General features: G+C 29.2%; 2 protein-coding genes across 10 annotated transcripts in view; one reads left to right on the top strand and one right to left on the bottom strand.

The window, feature by feature from the left end:
• Positions 1–181: 181 nt before the first annotated feature.
• On the bottom strand, positions 182–4,292 carry LOC109600010 (leucine-rich repeat protein soc-2 homolog). The gene has a single exon (XM_020016068.2). The coding sequence runs from the start codon at positions 4,027–4,029 to the stop codon at positions 2,335–2,337; it is 1,695 nt and encodes a 564-aa protein (XP_019871627.1). The 5' UTR covers positions 4,030–4,292; the 3' UTR covers positions 182–2,334.
• A 754-nt stretch (positions 4,293–5,046) lies between these two features.
• Positions 5,047–24,261, top strand: part of LOC109599997 (protein lap4) — a 62,677-nt gene continuing 43,462 nt past the window's right edge. For 4 of the 9 annotated variants that reach the window (XR_007547574.1, XM_049965162.1, XM_049965166.1 and 1 more), the window contains exons 1-2: positions 5,048–5,347; positions 5,415–5,532. Coding sequence is in view for 8 of the 9 variants with exons in the window: in XM_049965162.1 (XP_049821119.1) it covers positions 5,186–5,347; positions 5,415–5,532 (280 nt within the window). In the remaining variant the exon portion in view is untranslated. Of the gene's footprint in view, positions 5,348–5,414; positions 5,533–24,261 lie in introns of all 9 variants that reach the window. The other 5 variants (XM_020016054.2, XM_049965165.1, XM_049965164.1 and 2 more) reach the window with 3 other exon arrangements.

Genomic DNA, 24,261 nt, shown 5'->3' on the forward strand with positions numbered 1-24,261 from the left:
AAATATTTCTACGTTTATGTAGATAATATGAGTGTAATAATAATATTTAAATTATTACAACAGTTCATTCTTGTAACAGTTTTCATTATCCATTAATTTGTAGTTGCTAAAATTATATATAATTCAATATATCTCTGCTGAACGTTTATATTTATGAAGATTTTAATAAATAAAAAACGCATTCAAGTAAAATACTTTTATTAGCTTTAGCAAACTAACAGGAAAACCTGCAACAATTATATTACCACATTGAACAGCCTGAAAATCATTTGGACTGTCACAAATATAAAAATCAAAATAAACAATTTTCACAACAAACATGAGATCTTTCAAGGATTACACATTTACCGCTGCAGTAACGAAATTCTTACAGATATAACATATCAATAGAGCACCCGAAACAATGAATCGTTGCGGATACAGTCGACATTTATAACAATCTTTAGTTACAGTTGTAATATAAAACAACAGACTAGATTTCTCAATTTTTTTTTAGTTTTTCGTTATTATAAAGAAATCAGTTTATTTGTGACAACTGGACAGGAAGGTTTTATGTGCGTTGAATTTTATATAAAACGATAATCGAACGAAAAAAGGGCTCGTCTACAAATACTAATTTTGTAGCTATTTCAATATTTTTTTTGATACTATTAACTACAGAAAAATGTTCCAACGTGGATAAAAGCCCTTTCAGTATTTATAAAACTGAGTATATAAAACGTTTAAAAATATAAAGCAATCAACTTGTAAAAATATTCGTAAATTTGAAATAAAAATAAAATGATATGGTATGAGAACATTAAACAATTTAAAATAACCTAGCAGAAAATATTACAATATAGTAAACATATTGCACAGCCTCAGTTAACAATTCACTTTTAATCAATATTAAAACAAATTGTCCTATGTAGATGAGTTGAAGTTTTCGTTAAATAATATAAACGTTCTGCCAGATTAGTTTAAACTTTTGCACATTTATTATACATTTTTATTAGTACTCGGCTATACTTATAAAATATACATATATTTTCTGAACATACACAAGAGCAACATATTTTATATTTTTTACTTAAGTATAGTATAATAGCAGCACCATTTTATTTCAATACTCGCGTACCATTAGTTGGAATAAAAATTTAAAGTTTGTTTTCCAAAAAACGATTCTACAAGTGCTAACATACATATATCATTTTTCCTAACAAAATTAGCACTATAAAATGTATTTTACAATCTTAAACAAACGCGTTTTTTCCTAACGATAACGAAATTTAACAAATCATCTTTGGATAATGGTAAATTTTAGACTAAATTAATTTTAAAAGTAATTTTAGTAAATTTAAAGTAACTAACGCTAACTATCACAGATGGTATTTACTTTTAGAAATTATATTTGGTAAATAACGGACAAAACTGACAGAAAACGTTATCCGAACTTATTTATCTGAACGAACATTTATTTTTTATGAATCCGATAATATTGTGTATTCGTAATTGCACAAATGAAACAATGAAAAACAATAACTTAAAACCATTGCATCTGTCAGCGTTATCGGTTGACAAACAAATAAATTCTTAGTCACCAGGAACCAGAGGAATAAGCTTGCGTATTGTGTATGTCATAAATATAACAATAGTCCATTATATAATACATTTAGCCTTGTGCATCAGAGAAGAAATCTTACATTTCACAAAATCTCATTGTCTTTTTTTTAATATTCAATCTATAACATCTAACAAATACACACTAATAGTTCGGGGTGGTTGGCGGACAAGCGCAGTAAACGTAAACCGTATTCGAACGGGATCGTTTTGGCACTGGATTCGATGTGGTCTAATGTCACATTTAGTGTAAGTTCGAACACGGAATTATGACTATTTTACCATGTAATTGTGCGTTGATACTAGATAATGTGTGAACTCACGCTAACTGTCTGACTTCTATTCAAACTGTTCTTTGAGAATAATAATTTGATGGCTGTAACATCAGAATGACGACTTAAAAACCAAAGTAAAAACGGAAAGAATTCTTTGCGACTGTTATGATGACAAGGGCTCAACTCTTGTCTTATAAGAATTGAACGATTGTCAAAGTAACAGTCACAAAATGCTCAAAAATGATTTTCATAAAGACTTTTTATGACCAAAACCCCTTAGATTTCTTTTTCTTCACTACTATGAACCGGTAAGACAAAACCCCGCACCGAATCGGTCGACGTTTCCAAAAAGGCATCGCCATCTACTCGTCTGCAATTATTGTACTGGATGAATGATTGGAAAACAAGAGAGTAAAATCCGTCGACCACCCGCCATATACAATAATAATTACTGAGAGAATCACATGGCACGGTATGGACCTTGCATCTTCAAATATTGAATAACGAGTGACGGTCCACCGGCAACGATTTCGGCCGGTATCTGCGACAGGGGACAGTTCTCGATGCTCATGATCTGCAAGTTGGAGCAGAGCGCCAGCTCGAACGGCAGATTGTGGAGTGTCGGATTGTCATTCAGATACAACGATTCCAAATTGCCTAGTGTGCCGATCTCCTCCGGTAGATAAGCCAGATTGTTCTCGCCGACGCTCAGAAACACCAAATTGGAGAGGTGACCTATAGCCCTCGGCAACGAGGTCAGCTGGTTGGACTGGACGATCAGACGTTGCAGCTCGCGCAAGTGTCCGATCTCGTTGGGCAACTGTTCCAAACGGTTCTCTTCGAGGTCCAGCACCCGCAGCTTGCGCAAGTTGCCGATGCTCGGTGGGATTCTCCTCAGCAGGTTGTTGGAGAGGACTAGTACTTCCAGGGTTTGGAGGCAGGCGATGTCGTCTGGGAGTTTGTTCAGTTGGTTGGTGCCCAGGTTCAATTCCACCATGTTTATCCACGTGCCCACATCCAGCGGTAATGAAGTTAGCTGATTTTCCTTCATGTTGAGTTTGGTAAGATGTTTGGCTCTGGAGAATATGCCGTATGGGATTTTGTCGATTTGATTGTGTTCCAAGTTGATGGAATCGACGTTAGTGAATTGGGATGGGCCACCGGATGGGTACGCCAGGAAGTTGTTCCTGGAGAGCGTGATGCTGGTGAGTTCGCTCAAGCTGGACAATAACCCTTCAGGTAGTTGTGATATATTATTGCCTTCTACATTGAAATCATCCATGTGTCGGCAATTGCTCAATGAAGGTGGAATTGATGATAGACGATTGTATCTAAGTCCGAGTCTGGTTAGTTGTTGCAGTTCCCCAATAGATTCGGGAATGCTGAGCAGTTCATTGTGCTGGAGATCTAAGGTGGATAGATTTATGCAGTGGCCGATTTCCTCAGGCAGTGATTCCAGATGATTGTGAGACACATCAAATGTTAAAAGGTTGACTAAATGGCCTATACCGGCGGGCAGTTCTTTAATTTTATTCTCTCTTAAGCTCAACATTGTCAGCGATGTTAAATGTCGGATTTCTTCGCCGACATATCTAATTCTGTTAAATCTTAAGAAGAGGGTGGTTAATGAAGTGAGTTTATAAACCACATCTGGTATGTCATTGAGTTTATTGTGCCGTAAATCCAAAACCTTGATTGACTTTAGATTCTCTAAAGAGTCTGGTAAACTAGTCAAGGAATTTTCATTGAGAGCGAGCGTTTGCAAACTAGTCAGACATCCAATTTCGGGAGGCAGTGAAACTAACTTGTTGCCATAAAGATACAATTCTGACAAATGTACTAAATCTCTGACTGTCGAGGGTAGCTGAGTGATGTTGGACTTACTGAGATCCAATCGTTTCAATCCCTCGTCACGACATCTCAGGAACTCCTTGGAGACGTCCAAGTCTGCCTGGATGGGCTTGTTTTTCTTGGCAGTCGGTTTTAACTTGTTCGATTCGGGATGCTTGACGGTGACCACTTTGGGCCTGGCCGCATAACCTATCGAACCCGTTGAGAATTTCTTCAGCTTGGCGTTGTCGAAAACACCGGAACACTCTGCTTCTGGCATCTCTGTTTCGGACATGTACGAACTACCAGTTGCAGATTGGGTCATACCGTTATTTTTAGCGATCGTCTAATTCGCCATAACGAGCCGAAACTTCTGCTGGCTTGTTTACAAACTGGCACGCACCGTCAATTGTCTTACGGACGCCCACGTTAATTGCGAGGGGCGGACATTTTTTGACGCCGCGACGTTTCAACGACACTCGCACTATTTATTTTGGATGGCGTGTTCTGATGCGCGATCCAAGGCCACTAGCCGAAAGCAGGTGCAACAAACTTTATGGTGCGAAAGACCATATGCCCCCGCCCAAACCATTGGCCTAACGCTAACTACAACCCCGTATTGCCACGATTATTTCAACCCCAATTCTCTCAATTTTTCATTTAACAAATCTTATAGTTTTTTGGCATAGCGTCTGGAGAGTGGCTTCACTAACTAATTTATAGGAGTTTATTGTAATAAATTTGATTTTGTTGACTACACTAAACCAAAATATTTTAATGAATGTTCTTGGAGAGTTGTATAAATGTGGGAAATTAAAGTGAGTATCGCAACAGTGCATGAAAGTATCACGTCATTTTGGATTTGGTCCTTCTAGTCGGATATAGATAGCACTGAAACTCAAATAATTTTATTGGAGTTATAATCAAAATATACTCCGAATTAGTGGTATAATCAAAGCTAAGTAATTAATAATTAAAATGTACAATTGTTAAATACCACAAAGACTTTTCCATATTCAACCACATCTACAAATAAATATTAAACTAAAACAGAAATCTGTAAATGTCCTGTATGTATATTAAAAGATGTTTGTAGTCTATATTTGTGTAGTCTTTGGCACTACATGAGAATATACGTTTTGTCTAAGATAATTCCGTCAAAAAAGTCCGTACACGTCCGTGCACTAAATTAATTAAAAAATATGCAATTCAGTCCATTTTGTAGAATAGAAAACATTAACGCGGGACTCTCCGCAAGTGTTACGAGAGTCGCCACCAGGGGGAGCTGGAGCGGGTGCGTGATTTAGGGTTTTTGAGTTTGCTAGTTGCGGGAGTGGTGTTGTTGCGAGCGGTAATGGACGGTAGACGAAGATAAAACCCGTGTTTTGTTTTAGCATGTTTTTAAAGTGGTGACCGGGGTGAATCTAGTGTGTGCATGTTTTTCCCATTAAATTATGCGTGCAGTTTATAGTTAATCGAAAATGTTCCGCTGCATACCGATATTCAAGGGCTGCAACAGACAAGTTGAATTTGTTGATAAAAGACACTGTTCGCTGCCGAACGTTCCTGAGGATATTCTACGGTACTCGAGGAGTTTGGAGGAGCTGCTGCTCGATGCGAACCACATCCGGGACCTTCCGAAGGTACGGAACTATTTAAAATTGATTAATAGACGCGGTTTTATTCAAGTTTTCTCGAATTAATTTACAGAACTTCTTCCGATTACACCGACTCAGGAAACTAGGATTGAGCGACAATGAAATACATCGGTTGCCGCCAGACATTCAAAATTTCGAAAACCTGGTGGAGCTGGACGTTTCCAGAAATGGTAAGTATCTTAAATAAACCACTTGAATTTTTATGGGTTAATGTAAACAATGAAATTCAACCAAGCAACTATTTATTTGTGTTACCTCTTTGAAAATGGTTGTTGAAATATCAAATTTTTCTAAAAAACCCACATTAAAATATCTTGTATATTTTATAACATATTTTAAACTTAAATCAGAATTTATTTGTTAAGTGTCATAATATTTAAAATTCAGCTCAGTTACCTTAACACCTATATATTCGAGGAATCTACCTCTAAAATGTGCTGCTAAAGAGTCGATTATTTAACAATTACTCGTCTAGTTTACAAAACCGTAGTAAATAATTAACTCATCCATACACAGTCAACAGATTGGAATGCAACACACGCCCACCTTTGTATTTAAATCGATAGCAATATTATTAATAAACGATTGCTCAATTAAACAATATAGAAAACTGATCAGATTTTAAAGGGATACGAATAGACGCACGTAGAAAGTGAAACGTGTACCACCACGAAAATTGCATTGTGTGATTCGTAGAACTGTTACCATGCATGTTTAAATATCGTCATATTATTTTGACGTATTTTAAATAACAGGTGGTCCAGGTAAATGAATTAATGAGTTTATTTTCGTTGTTATATTGCACGTAGAATAGTTCCATATATTTCAAGGCGTACTTTTAAGTCAGTCGATTGTGGTAATGGTTAAAATTATCACATTTTAACGATAAACATTAAATAAAGTAAATAAAATTGTTTACTGAACCATGTAGTGAAACATTTTCTAACCGGTACTGATTATAATTATAATTGTTCGATGATAAAAGCCTAAATTAATCATATTCGTCGGTTGGAGTAATTTATATATTAATGTGGGGCCATAAAATTTATGCAAAACTCTATTACCCTACATTTTATTGTAATGCAAATATCAGGTAGACAAGAAAATTTGCATTTTCCAGTATTAAATAACTCACATAGACACAGTTACCTGGAATAAACAGCCTTGAACCATTTCAGTTATTCATTAAAATTGTGCATTTGCACGTTTTATAATTTCACCAAAATAGGATTAAATACTTATAATAAAATTTTGTTACATTGACACGATTGAAAATAAACATTAGCCTTCTAAAAATGTAAATTTCTAAGCTTAAAACTAGGATGCAACTATATTAATAAAAGGTGAATCATAATCCACCGTGAATTCATAAAAATTATGCTTAATTCAATTCTAAATGTCAGAAGTATTTAATTGAAATTCACGTTTTTGAAGGTTCTAAATTTAATTTTACAGATGGAACTCGATATGGTAAATAAAAGCGAGCATTAAAACCGTCAAAAAGAGAGAAATAAATAAATACATCTGGACTATTTTTCGCACAGGTCGTTTACCTTTTGTTGAAATTTTTTTTGTACCAAAATAACACGACTTTAACATGTGTTTTATTAATTTTTGTCGGGTTATTTAACACGCGATGTTTCATATCGATTTCGTATTTCAACTTTGCCCTTTAGTCTAATTTTTTTCTAATTGTAAGTCTGGAACTCTGTTTCCGATTGAGAACACTTCAGAAAACATGGGTAATACTCGATTTATTACCGCGAATGAACACAAAAACATTTTCATCTCCAACTTGTACGACTTCTCTTCACATTTATTACAAGATTAAGGTTTTACATCCGGGGGGTGAAACGTGCATAAATTTCCTTTCCATCAACGAATTTAAAACGGATCACATGACACGTGGAATTTATAATTTCAATTTGTGCATTCCATCTTATTTGTTGAACAGGATGTCTATGTTTGACGAGTTCGAATAACAAATAAAACAGTTAATCCGACCTATTTTTCAATAAACACAACGAGCAACACTCCCGCATCAAAAATCGCTTCATCGAACAAGACCATGTCTAATTTACAACCGAGAGACGTTGCGAAAGTTTTGGGGCTGAAACCACCGTTCTATTTTCGTCTTGAATACGTTCGAAGTTACGACGTCGAAAGTTTACAACGTTAATGTGGAATTTCGGAATTCCAGATAGCGAGTTACGGCTACTTGTTCGCGTTCCCGACGTTTTCTGTTGGCGATATCTTGTCCGAAAGTGGGTCGAGTTGCCAAGCAGGTATATGTAAGTGTTTTGGGGTACGGAGTTTATGAGTGAGCAGACGAAAATATGAATATAGTTTTATTTTTCGCTCTAATAAACCATTGTGAATTGGGAAGTTTTATTACTAAATCCGGAAATATAAGACAAATATAGCTGTGACCGAATTTGACGAAGTTTTATATATAAAAATTGTTTCAAGTTGCCAGAATATACGTATATCTGCATGAAATTTAAAATTTTATACAAACAATAGGCAATTATAGTCAAAAGATGAAACAAGGTGATAATTATTATTATAATTTTTTTGAAAATGCTGACATAAGATAAATATTAATAATTTAATTTCAATTCATTGTTAATATAAAACATTTACATGTTATTCTAAAAAAATCACCAACTTAAATAATTAAGAAAGTAAACTAATATAGCTAATAAATGGTACTTTTTAATGTTTGAAGAACATTTTTATTGAAATTTTAGATGGTTCCATTGGAAGAGGCAAGCTTATTAGTAATAAAAATATTAACTCAGTCATAATATCATGAATAAATTTAATTTTAAAAACATGTGTGATTGTAGTTGATATGGGGATCTTCTTTAAATATTTACTTATGTGTTAGAACCATATATTTTTATATTTAACTTATGTATTTTATTCATAAACATGTTTTGTTTAATTAAAAGTTTTTGTATGAGTTATTTTCTTGAAGTTTTTAGAAGGATTATTATTAGATATTAACGATGTTCTACATGAAAATAGTACGTGAACTGCCTTCAAATACGTATGTAGAAGTTTACTGAATTCTAAGAAATAGAGGAACTACAAAAATCTATATGAGGAACACTCTTACAAGACTTTAGTACATGCCACAAAGAATGTTACCTGTGAAAGTGACATTATGTCACTTAAGCTGTATTTTTTTCACTCCCATTTTGGAATTCTTCTGTGACAACCTCCGACGAATATAAGATTTCACCACCAAATTGCTTAAATGGAAAATCGGAATAGTGAAAAATGGACGTCAATCATAAGAAGCTAATTTTATCTTTATATTTATTTGCTTTTGTATTGTATGCATTTTCTATAAAAAGTGTGGTATTATAAAGTGATTTTATTGTGGAAAACTTTAAAAATATGTTGGACTGCTGAGTGTACTTTTCTCACACTCACTCTAATTTCTCACACTTATGTGTGATAGGTAAAAACTGAGTCTAATTTGAATTTGGTACATAACAGGAGAAATGAAACACGTGACAATTTAAACGCTTAGGTTTGTTGATATATGACTGAATAACTAACTAACTATAATTGTCCATTCGATTCAAAAATCATCAATGTTTACATTTGTCCTTACAAGAATGAAGACTAAGTAAGCTGTGTATTTTTCAACGTTCGACTCATTCAATTGTTAATTCTTAGAATTACTGTTTTGTAGAGGAAAAGGGGTTGGAAATTTGTTGGAAATATTTCACATACATTTCGATAAGGTGTGTTGAAACAATTATTATTTTAATTTTTAACTTTCATCTTATTTAAGTTATGATTTTAGCCACAAATTATTTCAATTTACCCACTTTAATATTTTGATTATATTTTACACTGACAACAAGATATTGATGTCAATGTTGCAAATTTTGTTATTTTTCTTTTTTTGTGAACTTTGTAATTACTTATGAACAAATTTTGATATATGTAATTTAATTTGTGACATACATTGTTGGAAAACAATTTTTTTATTGTTCGCTTTTCATCCACTAATTTAAGTCCTACAAATAAATCAAAAATAGAAAAGTAAAAGACAAAGAAAATTCTTTTGAGTAATCACAAAACTAATTCTGATCAGAGTTCAGAACAGTAAAACATGTTAAGTATTTTATGTAATTTAAAAGTTAGAAATAATTAAATATTTACAATATTTTGAAAAATTAGATAATTGTTCTTATATTTCAAATTTCTTAAATTCATAAAAAAATATGATTTTTAATTTTTCCATAGAATTATGAATATATATATAATTTTTTTATGGAATTTATTAACCTATTTCAGGGGATGGAAATCCAATGGTGTAGATAAGTATTTTTTATAAAAAAATTGCTGATATGATTTCTTCAATTTAACTATTTACGATATTTTGAAACATTATTTTTAAAAATCAGAAATTGATAATTGCCATTGTTTAGAATATTAGAAAAAATTAAAATTTAGGAAATTGGTTCTGCATAAAATTCTAAGCAGTGATACAAGTTTTAAAAAATTTTAGACCTATTGAATCTCTTTTACTATTGATCATTCTATAAGATTAATTTTGGGTAATCAGAAAACTAATTCTATTCAGAGTTCAGAATAGTAAAACAAGTTTTAAAGTATTTTACACTTCAAAAATCTTTTACAATTGAAATAACTTAAAATTTACAAATATTACTATATTATTTTGTGAATCATAAAATTAATTTTGAAGTGAGGTCTGAGACTAAAAAGTTCTATAATGTATTAAAAATATATTTCGTTTTAAGATTTATTTTGTGGAATGAGAAAGATAATTGCAAACCGAGTTTTGAACAGAATGATACATTTTAGACTTAAAAAAAAATGTTTTCTAGAATTAGAGAATTATTTTATGAACATAGCAAATAATAAGGTCAAAATATTCATATAAATATAAACATGAATTTTCTATTTATTAATAACTATTTATTTTACTAATTTTTAAAAAACTACATAATATTCTTTTTAATTGCATATAATAACGTATATCGAATAATCGAAAATTTATAAATATTTTCGATTAAATTTTAAGAATATTGAGAACTCTTAAAAAGGCAGTACTGTGTTTTTCACTTGAAATTACACAAATAATATAAATTTTCGATGAAATAATATTAAAAAAATTATTATTAGTTTTAATTGAATAAATTTTAATAAATATTTGTCTAATTAATTGCTTTGATTTTTTAAAAATAATAAAAAATTGATAAATAAATGATATTAATATTTTAATTTCGTACCTTTGAAAATTTGTGAAAGATTACATGTAAAAAGATTGGAATATTAGTTCTAATTGAATAAATTTTAATAAATATCTTTTTAATTGCATTTTTTTTTTCAAATTTTTTAAATTCATAAAAATAATATGACTTTTAGTTTTTCCATAGAACTATTATTATGTATATTTTTTTTATGAAATTTAATATAAACCTATTTCAGGGGATGGAAATCCAAGGGTGTAAATAGATATTTTTTATAAAAAAATTTTACCTTGCAGGTTATGGTTTTAGATTAAAAAACATGAAACGAAGTATATATTTTCATAGTATACAATTGAAAAAAAAAAAAAAAAAATGCCAAAATCTGCAAAAAAAAACAAATTGTATAGGAGTGTTCTACTTTCAAATGGACCACACTGCAGAATATCATATTTTTTACTGAAAATTTTCAGTTCACTCAGAATTTCCAGCATACGCTGCACATATTAGTAATTCCAAATGCAGACAACTCCCGCATTACATTCGTGATTTTGTGTGCATACAATTTCTCGGTTTTAATTAATACGTTATAACACACATCCCTTTAATAAAATGACCGTTCTCCGCTTCCCATCGAGCAGACCACACGGTACGGCAGCGCGAACCTTTCAAAAACCTTTTAACCACACTCCGCAGGCATATATCACGTCGTTTTCCGTTAATAGCATCAATTGCGGAGCGTTATTTTTTTTATACGTTATTACCGACATCGTTTTGTAAATTACACCGGAAGAACGCACACACACATACCAAACTCGGCGAGAAGCAACAACCTTTGTGTCGAGTACAGTTATCGAGTCGTGAAACGAAACCGACGTTAGTTTTTCCCTCATGAAAACCAATTTCGAAATACGAAATACGTATCTGCATTCGACCGCGCATTTTCATTTTCGTTCCCGACAAAAGCGGACGAACAAAATTGCAACGCGGCCGACGCTAATAATTCCATCGGTTTAATTAAGCCCCGCGTTGATGGATCGATCGCTTTTTGTTTGCGAGACAATGATGTTATTTTTAAATTTCGATTCGACGGTAGTAATGAAATGTTGCGTTTTCGTGAGGGACGATTGCTATCAATTTTTTCGTGGTTCGCCTCGTAGAATTGAGACGGATCGTGGCGATCGAAAAGTGGGTGAGAGGTTACCGAAACCGAAACGCGATGAACGGACGGACATGAGTTCCCACAAATCGCACGATCTCACGCCAACGATGTGCAAAGGAATTTTACGAAAACAATGACGATTTATTGTTGTTGGGAATGAAATTTCATCCATATCCATCACGTAAATTTGTACTTATGAATTGTAAAAGTGGTCTTCTAAAGTTCCTGTTGCAATATAAATTTGAATAGTTACGCAAAATTAAACTGCTTAAACTGCCGAATATTTTATATTATTAAATTTACAGAATTAAATGTTTTTGTTAATTAAAAGTTGTAACCAGTAAGGTGTAGCTTTTAATATAGAAAAATATCTTTTAAAAATTATATAATGTGAAACGTATAGAATCAAATATTGAGTAGACTAAAGAGGGTAAGATAATCTAATTTAATAATTAGAGATAATTAAATATTTATAATTTTTTAAAGATTTTTTAGCAAAAATTAAAAGATTCATTCTGAAGAGCCTGTAAAAATTGAGAGGAGTAAGTTAATCAAATTTAATAATTAGAGATAATTAAATATTTATAATTTTTTAAAGATTTTTTAGCAAAAATCAAAATATTAATTCTGAAGAGCCCGTAAAAATTGAAGTAGATAAGAAGTTTTAAAGAATTTTAGATCTTTCACAAGTTTTTGTAAAATTAAAGGCTAAGAAAAATCTTTTAAAATTGAAATTGAGTAAGAAGTTAAAAAAATTAAAAATTTTTCATTCTTTAAAATTAATATTTGGTGATCAGAAAACTAATTTTGATTAGAGTTCAGAATAATAAAACGAGCTTTAGAAAGTATTTTAAAATTGATGCAATTTAAAAGTTAGAAATAATTAAGTATTTACGATATTTTAAAAACATTCTTTTCAAAAATCAGTTAATTATTTCTGATGAGAATTAACACTGAATATGAGATTAGAAATAATTAAAAATTTATCTTTCCTTAAGATTAATTTTGGGTAATCTGGAAACTAATTCTGATCAGTGTTGAGAACAGTAAAACAGGCTTTAGAGTATTTTAAATTTGATGTAATTTAAAAGTTAGAAATTATTAAATATTTACAATATTTAAAAAAAATATTTCGAAAAATTAGATAATTGTTCTCATATTTAAAATTTTTTAAATTCATAAAAAGAATATGATTTTTAATTTTTTAGAATTAAGAATATGTATATTTTTTTATGAAATTTGGTATAAATGTATTTCAGGGGATGGAAATTTAAGGGTATAGATAGATATTTTTTATAAAAAATTTTCTGGTATGATTTCTTCAAATTGACTATTAACGATATTTTAAAACATTATTTTTAAAAATCAGAAATTTACAATTGCCATTGATTAGAATATTAGAAAAAATTAAAATTTAGGAAATTGGTTCTGTATAAAATTCTAAGCAGTGATACACGTTTTAAAAAATTTTAGACCTATTAAATGTCTTTTAATATTGATAATTCTATATGATTAATTTTGGGTAATCAGAAAACTAATCCTATTCAGTGTTCAGAACAGCAAAACAAGTTTTAAAGTGTATTATGCTTCAAAAATCTTTTAAAATTGAAATAATTTAAAATTTACATATATTGTTTTATTATTTTGTGAATCATAAAATTAATTTTGAAGTGAGTCCTGAGACTGAAAAGTTGTATAATGTTAAATATATAGTATTAAAAATATTTATATATATCTTTATATCTTTTTAAAATTTATTTTGAGGAATGAGAAAGTTAATTGCAAACCGAGTTTTGAACAGAATGATAAATTTTAGATTGATTTCTAGAATTAGAGAATTATTTTTTGAACAAAAAAAGATCATAATATACTTATAGATATAAACTTGAATTGTGTTTATTAATATCTATTTATTTTACTAATTTATAAAAAAAACAGTACATAACATTTCTCAGAATTCTTTTTAATTGTATGTAATTACGTATATTAATTTATCAATTTTCGATTAAATTTTAAAAATATTGAGAACTCTTAAAAAGGCAGTACTGTGTTTTTTACTTGAAATTACACAAATAATATAAATTTTCGATGACATATTATTAAAAAATTTATAATATTAATCAATTACTAGTTTTAATTGAATAAATTTTAATAAACATCTGTTTAATTAATTGCTTTGATTTTTTGATAATAATAAAAAAAAAATCATAAATCATTGATATTATTATTTTAATTCCGTTCCTTTGAAAATTTGTGAAAAGATTGAAATATTAGTTTTAATTGAATAAATTTTAATAAACATCTGTTTAAAAAATTAAAATGGAATAAATATATAATATTTGTTTTAATTTTGTACCTTTTAAAATTCGTGAAAAGTTACATGCAAAAAAATTGATAATAATTAATATGATATGCCATATTCATACAATCAGTTTATCTACAAAATTAACTGTTATATATAACAATATATTTTGGATCTAACTTCGACATAACATGTTCCAAATACATATCTATCAATATTTAACACACAATATTATCATATCAAATTAATTAAATAACAATACATATTTAACGTACTCGTATCTTTATCGAAAACTCATTCATTTCATTGTTCTGTTGGAACCAGGATACTACGTGTTATTATCCGATCGCAATGTTATTTGAAAACAATGACGCAGAACCAATGTCGAAAAAATTGATCCCTTAAGAAGCTCCGTGCGTGTATATCCGTTTCCGGAATGCTTAATAAAAGCGGCCACGACAACAATTTATGTTATGTTATTTTTACTTTATTATTCACGTACCATTTGTTTAAACATTTCCCGATTTTAACCGAAGATCAACGCTCTTATTATCAGCAATCCTACACGTTTTATGGACGCTATTTATCCGGTTTAGAAATCGGGATGTGAATCATACCTGTGAGTAAACAGATTATATCTGTCGCGTTTGGTGTTTCTGGGCGTCTCGGAACGGGATCGGTAAGTCCGCAGTTCGACATCTGCTTCCAGTTATTTTTCTGATTTTAGCGTGAAAAATGGGAACGTTCGGATTGTTTGTTTGCGTTATGGATTCGTTGGGTAAATGGGAGGCCCAAAAAAATATTTGTACGAAAATAAATCGAAGAGGCAATTCGCTATTGTTTATGTTATTTATATTGTTATTCGTGTTATATTTTGAGTATCGCCGGGTTTGTAGGCACGTTCTTATAAAATTATGTTTGCGACAGTTTTTGCAATTGAAGTAGTTTGTGCCAAGTTTAATTTTCATGTCAAGGATTTGAAAACACAAAACTTCAACTAAATAGGGGCTTTGCAGTCGGCTATCGATAATTTACCTGGTAATTTGTGTCGACCTTGCATTGTTTGCAATAATTTACTTATAAAAATATGTTCCTCATTAATTTTTATCTCGTTACAATTTGAATTTTAAAAACAACAAATATTTTTGTAATTTATACGCATGACTATTATAAATTTCGGTGAACAACAAAATGAAATTTTTTCAAACAATTTAACAGATTTAGTGGGAATTCACAGACAGATTTGCGACCCAAATACATGTAAAAATCTTATCTGAAATGCTATCGAAATGCAAATGATATAACTGCATTCTGCTCTTTGACACGGAGTTTGTGCCAAGATCCTATTCCGGAAATGAAAATTTACTTGGGTAGTTTGTTCCACTCTTGTCAAGTTAGAAAGGAATTTCAAAAATAAGTGTTTTCCAATAGAGAAACTTGAATAATTTATAGTTTGATCCAATTTTGTTCTAAAGTTTAGATTAAGTAGAAAATTATGGGACATTTTTAGTAAAAATTTAGTTATATCTAGTATTTGCAATTTCATTTTTAAATAAAATAAATAAAAGAATTTCTATATTTAAATCTAAAAATCAACATAATTTGTATATATTTTATTCAGTTTTAATAAACATCATTCATTTATATCGTTTATTTTATTAATACTAAAAGGCTTTCAATATAAAATTTTAATCTGAAATTTTAGTAAAATTAATCCAAAATATTATTTAAAATGTACCTTTAATCTTTAATATCAAAGTAAATTATTCGGTTATTAAAATTAAATTTATAACATTGCAAATAATTTAGGTTTTATTGGGTTTTTCGATAATTAATGTATTTTTCTCATAGATGACGTGAACTGCGTATTTCATGTAATAGTGATTGCGTGGTTTACATTATTATACAGTATTTTAAAGATTAAACTTTAGATTATCTTCAAAAACTTAGCGTCATTAAAAAACAGGTTGATTAAAAATTAAGTTAAAAATGGACTTTTATTGTTTTATTTTCAAAGGGCAAAAATGCGGTGAATTTATGGTGAGAACTGCCTTACTGAAAGCCACTGTCAGCGTTGGCTTACCCGCTTTCATTCTGTAAAGATACACTACATACTGGTCATCCAACCATTAGTGATGACGACAAAATAAAGGTGTTAACTAACCGGCGTATGCCAACTCGAGAGATAGCTGAGAAGCTCGACATATCGAATTCAACCGTTTACTTGCACTTACAACAGCTTGGTTACGTAAACAAACACGATGTTTGGGTTCCTCACAAATTAAAGGAAATCCACCTCACCAAACGCATTAACATATGCGGCTATTTGCTGAATCGTAACCAAAACGACCCATTTCTAATAAGAATCATAATGGGTGATGAAAATGCATTGTTTACGATAACGTAGTTCTAAAACGATCATGGTTTAAGCAAAATGAGCTCCGACAATCGACATCCAAAGCCAATATTCACCAAAAGAAGATTATGCTTCCTGTGTGGTGGAATTGCAATGCTACAATCTACTTTGAGCTGTTTCCAAGAAACCAAACTGTTGATTAGAATATCTACTGTCGTTAATTTCAATAGTTATTGAAATTGGACGAAGAAATCAAGAAAAAACGCCCATCAAAAATTAACAGAGCTCAATTGGGAAATGATCCAACATTCACCGTATAGCTCCGACTTAGCACCATCAGATTACCATTTGTTTCGCTCCCTTCAAAACCATGTGAATGGTAAAACTTTCGATTCCGATCAGGTTATTAAAAATGAGTCGCTTCTAAAAACCAAGACTTCTTCGAACGTGGAATTTTTCAACTTACCGAAAGATGGCAAAAGGTCGTCTAATAAAATGGTCAATATATCATTGATTAAAGTTTGTTGTTAATATAAATAAATTTGCTTTGAAAAGTATGAAAAAAACGACGTCAATTATCGCAACAAGCATTTATTATGGTTTTATATCATAAATTAAAGATAACTAAATTCTTTGATTTCTAATTAATTTTTTTCATAAATAAACAACGAAGGAAAACTTTCAAGCTATAAAGACATTTAAATTAACTATTTGTAACTATATACTTTTTAAACGATTTAAAAATATATTTCTTGTGTCATTCTAAAAAGAATTTTAATTTTATTAATTTAATGGAAAATGTGTTCTTATGTTTTACTCCATTTTCCGATTCAGTAATGAAATTACTTTCAAATGTCATAGGTTGGAGTTCTTGTTGAAATTTTCTTAATTTTATTGCATAATAGTGCAATAGTAAACTGTTCAAATTGCAGCTAATTTAGTAAATTGAAAAACAAATTTCAATATAAGTTTACCCAAGTTTTTTAATTTTACTCTACACAATGAAACTTACAATAATAAAACAGTGAATAAGAAGGTAATAAAATATTTTATGACTTTTTATTAGGTAAATACAAATTATGCATGAAAAAACCAGGGCCCGCTGATAATTAATTAGCTTGATTATTATAATAAATATTTATGCTTTATTTATGCTAAGTTTCCATTATTTGTTATCTATTTTATGTTATTTTTTTAATTAAGTACATAATTAATGACTTTCTTTTTTAATCAAAATATAATAAGAAAAATAGAAGTTTTAAATATACATAGTGAATCACCTAATCTATCCTAATATATTCATTGCAAATTTGATTTTTTTAACAAATTTTTTTTCTGATCTCGTCGGAAGTAACTTAGTTATTTTCAATGAAACACTCTGTATATTTTTGGATTTTTCAATTCTACCTAAATTCAAGTTTTAGTTATTGACTAATTCATTTTTTCCAAAACGTTTAAGATTGATGGTGTAACTAAAATGTCTTTTTTGTATACATCTTAACCAAAGTCTTTCCTATAAGGAGTCGTTAATATTACTCTCAAAATTTATGATGTTCGTTATTTATGTTTAATTTTGTGCATATTAAATAATCTATAGATTGATATATACAGTGGTGGAAAAAAGTATGGAATATTTATAACTTGTTTCCCGAGACTGTTGCAAATTAGAACAGATCTAATTTTCTATAAAATCGGTCAATATCATTATATTCAAAGGTTGTTTGAATGTTTTATTAGGATCTTTGAGGGATACAATTTTGTCTACGCTAGCTGCCGAATTTGTTTAACACAATTACAACAGATATGAAAAATCCCAGAAGATTGAATTTCAATTTTCAAAAATATTCCATATTTTTTTCCACCAAATGAATATAAACAGATATTTTATCAAAAATGTAAAAATTATGTTCCTTTTCCTATGTGTAGTCATAATAGAGTATCGTGGATGATATTTTTTGTTATTAATTTAAAATTTTTATTAAATTATTTTTTATATTTTATAAATTAAAATTTCTAAATTAAATATTATTCAATTAAGTAGTATCAATTAGATATATTTTGATAAAATTTTTATAGAAAAAAAATTAAAAATGACGTTTAAGAAGAAAGAAACGGTACAAAACATTTTTGCATGTCCAGTTCGCATTCCCGGCTGTTTTTGCCGGATCGTCCGCATAAATAATCAGTAGGTGTTTGTTGACTTACAACATCATCGCGGCGCAAGTTTCCTCGTGATAAAGAAAAAACACGTTTTCGATTTATAGACGGGGAGACCTTGGAATGCGCTAATCACTAACTATAGAATTTCAATACTATGCAGCGATTCGATTTACTACTAATAAAATACGATCGCTTAACGATCGTCGAGCTGAACGCGCATTCTTGAATTAACGAACGCGAAAGCGCTTTAAAAAAGATCCACCAGACAGTTTCCCGGAAAATGTTTATAATTCATCGGCGGCGGTGCTATTATTAATTTTTGGATTTTTGTCTGGACCGAAAATAGAGCCATAACAAAATATCGAGTTCACGTTTAACTTGACCCGATTTTTATGTATTAACGCTGAAAATAATACGAAAACGCGGATTATAAGCCGATACGTCTAGACACACCGACACAGAATAAAAAACGTAAGTTGTGTATTGTACGCCAATCAAAATAAAGTTTTTATTGAGCCGCCAGTCGCAGAAGAAATAAACGAAATCGCTTAAGTTTAATTAAAACGATAGAAAAAATTCCCAGGCGGGTAAATTAATTCTGGAAATTAATAATAAATGTTCGCAGCCAGCAATATATATATATTTATACATAAAAAATATGACGCATTTCGATTAAAGCGCCAGACGCACGCTTCTTGATTTTCCGTACGACGGCCATATTTTAATGTTCATTTATTAATTATGTGCGAACGTCGCGTGTGTTTTTGCGGTGGAAATGGGTGCGTTTCGGAGCGGTAATTTTAATGGGTTTTAACCTAATTTAATAGGCGTACAAATTGGATGAGTCGTACACGAAACTGAAGCGATTTTCGTTCGTAGTTTTTCGTGCTACGATTTCGTAGCACATTATCCGTAAAACGTTCAATGGCTTCATCGGTTTTTAGATTCAAAAATTTTTATGAAGCTAAATAAATAGTAAATGTTATATTTTTATTATTACAGTAACACTAAACACTAAAACTTTATAATTAATTACATTTTATATAATTTATTTAGTAAGAAATCCCTCTTTTTTTATTTTATTTTTATTAAAATTTAGGTTTCAACATTAATATAATTATTATATCTATTTTTAAATCCCTCTTCTGTAATTTTGGAAAAATATCATAAATATGTCGATATATTTATGAATAATTTCAAATGTTTGAATTCAATTGAATTTAAATAAAAAAATCGTCTAAATTGTTTTTTCTTATTATAATTCATATTAGAATCGAAGTCTCGTCTACAATTTTGCTAAAAACATCTCAAATATCTTATCTTCAATATTCTATAAAAACTCCAGATAAAACTTTGCTTTTTATAATTCATATTTGAATCCAACTTTCTTCTATAATTTTACTAAAAATAACTCAAAAATGTCAATATTCAATAAAAAATTCTAGATAAAACAATTTTCTTATAATCCATATTCTTATCCAAATCTTTTCCGTATTTTTGATAAAAATAATTCAGATATATCATCAGCTTAGAGATTTTTTTAAAATGTTGTCATAGATCAAGCTTCAACATTCAATAAAGAACACAAATAAAAATTTTCTTAGTATAACTCATATTTGATTCTAAATATCTTCTGTCATTTTACTAAAAATAACTCAGATAAGTCGATATATTTATAAATGACGTCCCGACCTATAATCCAGTTTAAAAATTTTATTAAAAAGTTCGTAATAGATTGATCTCATCAAATTTCAATAAGTTATCCAAATGAAACTTTTGTTTTTATATAATTCTTATTTAAGTCCAAATTTCTTCTTTTTTTGATAAAAAAGTTAGGATAGATCCAGATAAATCCATTTTTTCTTAATATAATTAATATTTGAATCTAAATCTTTTGTATTTTTTACTAAAAATGACTCAAACATGGGGATATATTTTTAAAGACGCCCTAATCTATAATGCAAGTCAAATATTTTGTTAAAAAGGTTCAATATTTTATAAAAATTCAAATAAAACTATTTTTTTCTTAGTATAATTAATATTTAAATCCAAATCTCTTTTGTAATTTTTGATAAAAATGATTTATATATGTCGATATATTTATAAATGACGCCCCAGCATATAATCCAAGTTACATATTTATTAAAAAGGTTCAATATTTTATAAAAATGTAGATAAAACTATTTGTTTTAGTATAATTAATTTGAATCCAAATCCATTCAGTAATTTTGCTAAAAAAGAACTCATATATGATGATATATTTATAACAACATAATAATTCAATTTAAAAATTTTATTAAAACTGGTTATAATAGACTAGGCTCCAATATTCATTAATTTCTTAAAAATTTAAACCCAAATTTATTGTGAAATGTGAAAAAACATTATTATTAATTAATTTAAAAATGTTATAAAATATTAATAGAATAATCGAATATTCTTGAATTTGTGATGATAATAATTTTATAGTCAGGTAACTAAGACATAAGATTCAATTAAGACTAACTTTGATTTTCACAATGTGTCATAAATTAAAAACATGATAAATCTTTCACTTGTTTTTATTAAACCTTAATTTAAGTGTAATACTAATTTCAGTAATTAAATCGTCAACTAAAACTTTTATAAAACTTTTCCGATTTCCCAATATTCCGAACCGAAACTAAAAACAGATGTGACCGATTAATTAATTGTACTTGCAAAATCCGCAGCCGAAAAACAATACGATCTCAAAAACACATTTCGCAACGAAGCGCACACAGAAATAGATAAATACTACTAAAAACGGATTAGCTAATTGAAAACTTGTGCCAAACGTTTCGCCGAACAACGAACCGATTCTCGGACGTCTATAAATTTATTTTCCGGCGATTTCAGTCGAGAAAATCGTGACTGCACCGTTGTTTCGGTCGTTTTCGAGCTCCCAACAAAATGTTGTAAGTAAAATAGATACATATAAATTATTTGCCGGAGCGGAATAAGGCACAACGTCGCGCTTGTTTACACAGAAATAGAGAGAAATTATCCCATCCGCAATCTGTCAGGCTTCGGTTTTGAAGCCGGTCATTAAGCGATTTATGAACGCGAAATAAATAATCGTTTCCTTTTCTGTCGGCTGCATAATTGCCGCATTCTCGGCGCACTTAATTACGCGATTTTATTGACGACTAACGAGCCTCGCTACCAGATGCATAAATAAATAATCATGTGCATTTCATCTATATTTTGTTGCCAGCTAATAGCTTATGCACTTACAACTATCAAATTAATTATCCCAAATAAATTTTGTATTTTCAGATTCTTAACGTTTATATCTTTTGTGTTGATTTAAGTCTTGGTGATAATTTATTTTGAAATCAAATAAATGGTTAGAAATTACTTAAGATTTAAAAAAAATGTGTGTTTTATTGTTATTTTTTTGACACATTTTTTGTGTAAGTATATAGTGTTTATTATTTGGGACAAAAAATTAAAAATATATACAGGGTGATTCGCTTAACTTCATTAGAAGTTTATGGATATAAAAAAGGTATTGATTGGAAATTTTTATAGCAATTATAAGCTAATTTTTAAATTTATTTTGTACATTTCATTTCCGGTTTGGCAGGAAGTAAAATCAACTCTGTTATTTTCAAAGGAACACCCTGTATTTTTTTGATTTTTAAATTTACATATAATTGTAAATAAAATGGGTGTATCATGTTCTATACGTATACCTAGTTTTTGATTTATTAATTTGTTTCTAAAAATATTGATAGATTATTGGTCCAGTTAAAATGTCATCAATTTTGTTGCTACAAATTTAATTTGGCTTACACGTTAACCAAGGATCATCCTATTAGGAGGCGTTATTAATGCTCCTAAATTTTATACAAAAAATTTATTATTTATGTTTAAATTTATACATTTTAAAACATTAATATCTTGGTTATTCTAAATAGAACATCATGTGTGTTTTTAGCATAATTAAATTGAATATTGAAGATATTTTCGATTGGTATCAATAATTTCTATACATAAAATGAATATTAACAAAATTTTTTCCAAAAGTGTAATGTTGCCAGAACTAAAACAAATGACATCTGTGGGGCAATAGCATTAGTACAAAGAAACATGAGCGTTATTTTTACATTTTTCCTAAAATCCTGTTATTATTCATTTTATGTAGAGCATGCTGATACCAATCGATATTTTTTAATTAATATTCAATTTAATTATGTTAAAACGTAACGTTTTAAGATTCACAAAATTAAATATAAATAACGAACACCCTGTATATGGGAGTTCTAATAATGGTTTCTTATAGGATGGTCTTCAGTTAAGGTGTGTCAAAAATGAACTTTCCACCATCAAAATTGGTGGTTTGACAGACATTTTAGTTAAACCAAGAATCTGGCAATAGTTAAAATAAATAACTCAAAAACTGAATCACCCCGTATATAGAAGAATAAATAAATAATAAATATTGAAGAACAAATAAATATAATATTTTGTTATTGGTGTGAGAATTATGTTCAATCATACAAATCAATGTAGTTATTTTTGTAGGCTACTTAGAAGAACTGAATTACTGATAAATCTTGGATAAACCTTGCGTATAATAAATAACATTGTGTAATACATTAATATTTTGATGCATCAAATATTTATACATTATCAAGTAAGTAAGATTCTATCTAGTTAAACATATTTTATAGTCTTTTTTTATTGAAACAGCCACTGCTATATTATATTTATGAAAGAGGTAAAAAAGTTAGTTTCAGATATATCAAAGTTGACATTTGCCAGACTCTGAAAAAGTTTAATTTTATATAAATATATTTTAAATAAATTCATATTTATTAAATAAATATATTATTTTTTATCAGTAGGATGATAATGTTAGAATCATAAAAATGAATGTGGTAATTGTAATGGGCTAAATTAGGCCAACTGAGTCACTGATAAAATTTAGGTAAACCTTGTTTATCATCCGAACGTGAATCATGACTTAATATGTGTAAATGGCACAAAATTATTAGTAAAATATGCAACCTTTATAATAAATAACTGTTATATACCGTTAAATTAACGTAAATTTGAATAAAATGAGGAAAGGTTTAAGTTAAACTGGTTAAAATAACTACATAACTAGATTTATATCTACTCAGTTTGTTTCAATAATACTTATTATATGTTAATATTGCAGTAATTAACTGATGATAAAAAAGTTATGAATATTTTGAGGACCAACATTAATATTTGTTGAAGATATTTGAAGATCCATCAACTGTATTTATATTTTAAATATTATTTTAACTGTTTGTTTAATCAACTAACAAAATAATTTTTAGACCAACGTGGTTTTGGTAAGAGCTTACAAACCAATTAATTATTTATTATTATCACAGAGCAAAATTGATCAAAGTGAAATTAAATGGGTGTGCGTGCGTGCGCGTCACGTTAAAAATAACCCGCAAGTAAGCAAATAGAGATCGCAATTAAAAATTGATTTACACCGCGATCGATCTAATTTTAGGCGCCCGCGATTATATTTACGTACGCCGTTTTGCGGTAGAAATGTTTATCGGCATCGATGATTGATGACACGAGGTCTTTCGCATATTTTCAGAAACCCATAAACAAAATGGGGTTTTAGACTGACTCCTAAACAAAAATAATAGTTTATTATAAATTTGTCGCTGC

Source organism: Aethina tumida, chromosome 3, assembly GCF_024364675.1.
Source record: "Aethina tumida isolate Nest 87 chromosome 3, icAetTumi1.1, whole genome shotgun sequence".
NCBI classification, from domain to species: Eukaryota; Metazoa; Arthropoda; class Insecta; order Coleoptera; family Nitidulidae; genus Aethina; species Aethina tumida.

Excerpts from the sequence above, each read along its gene's own strand:
- LOC109600010 (XM_020016068.2), bottom strand. The coding sequence starts at position 4,029 with ATGACCCAATCTGCAACTGGTAGTTCGTACATGTCCGAAACAGAGATG.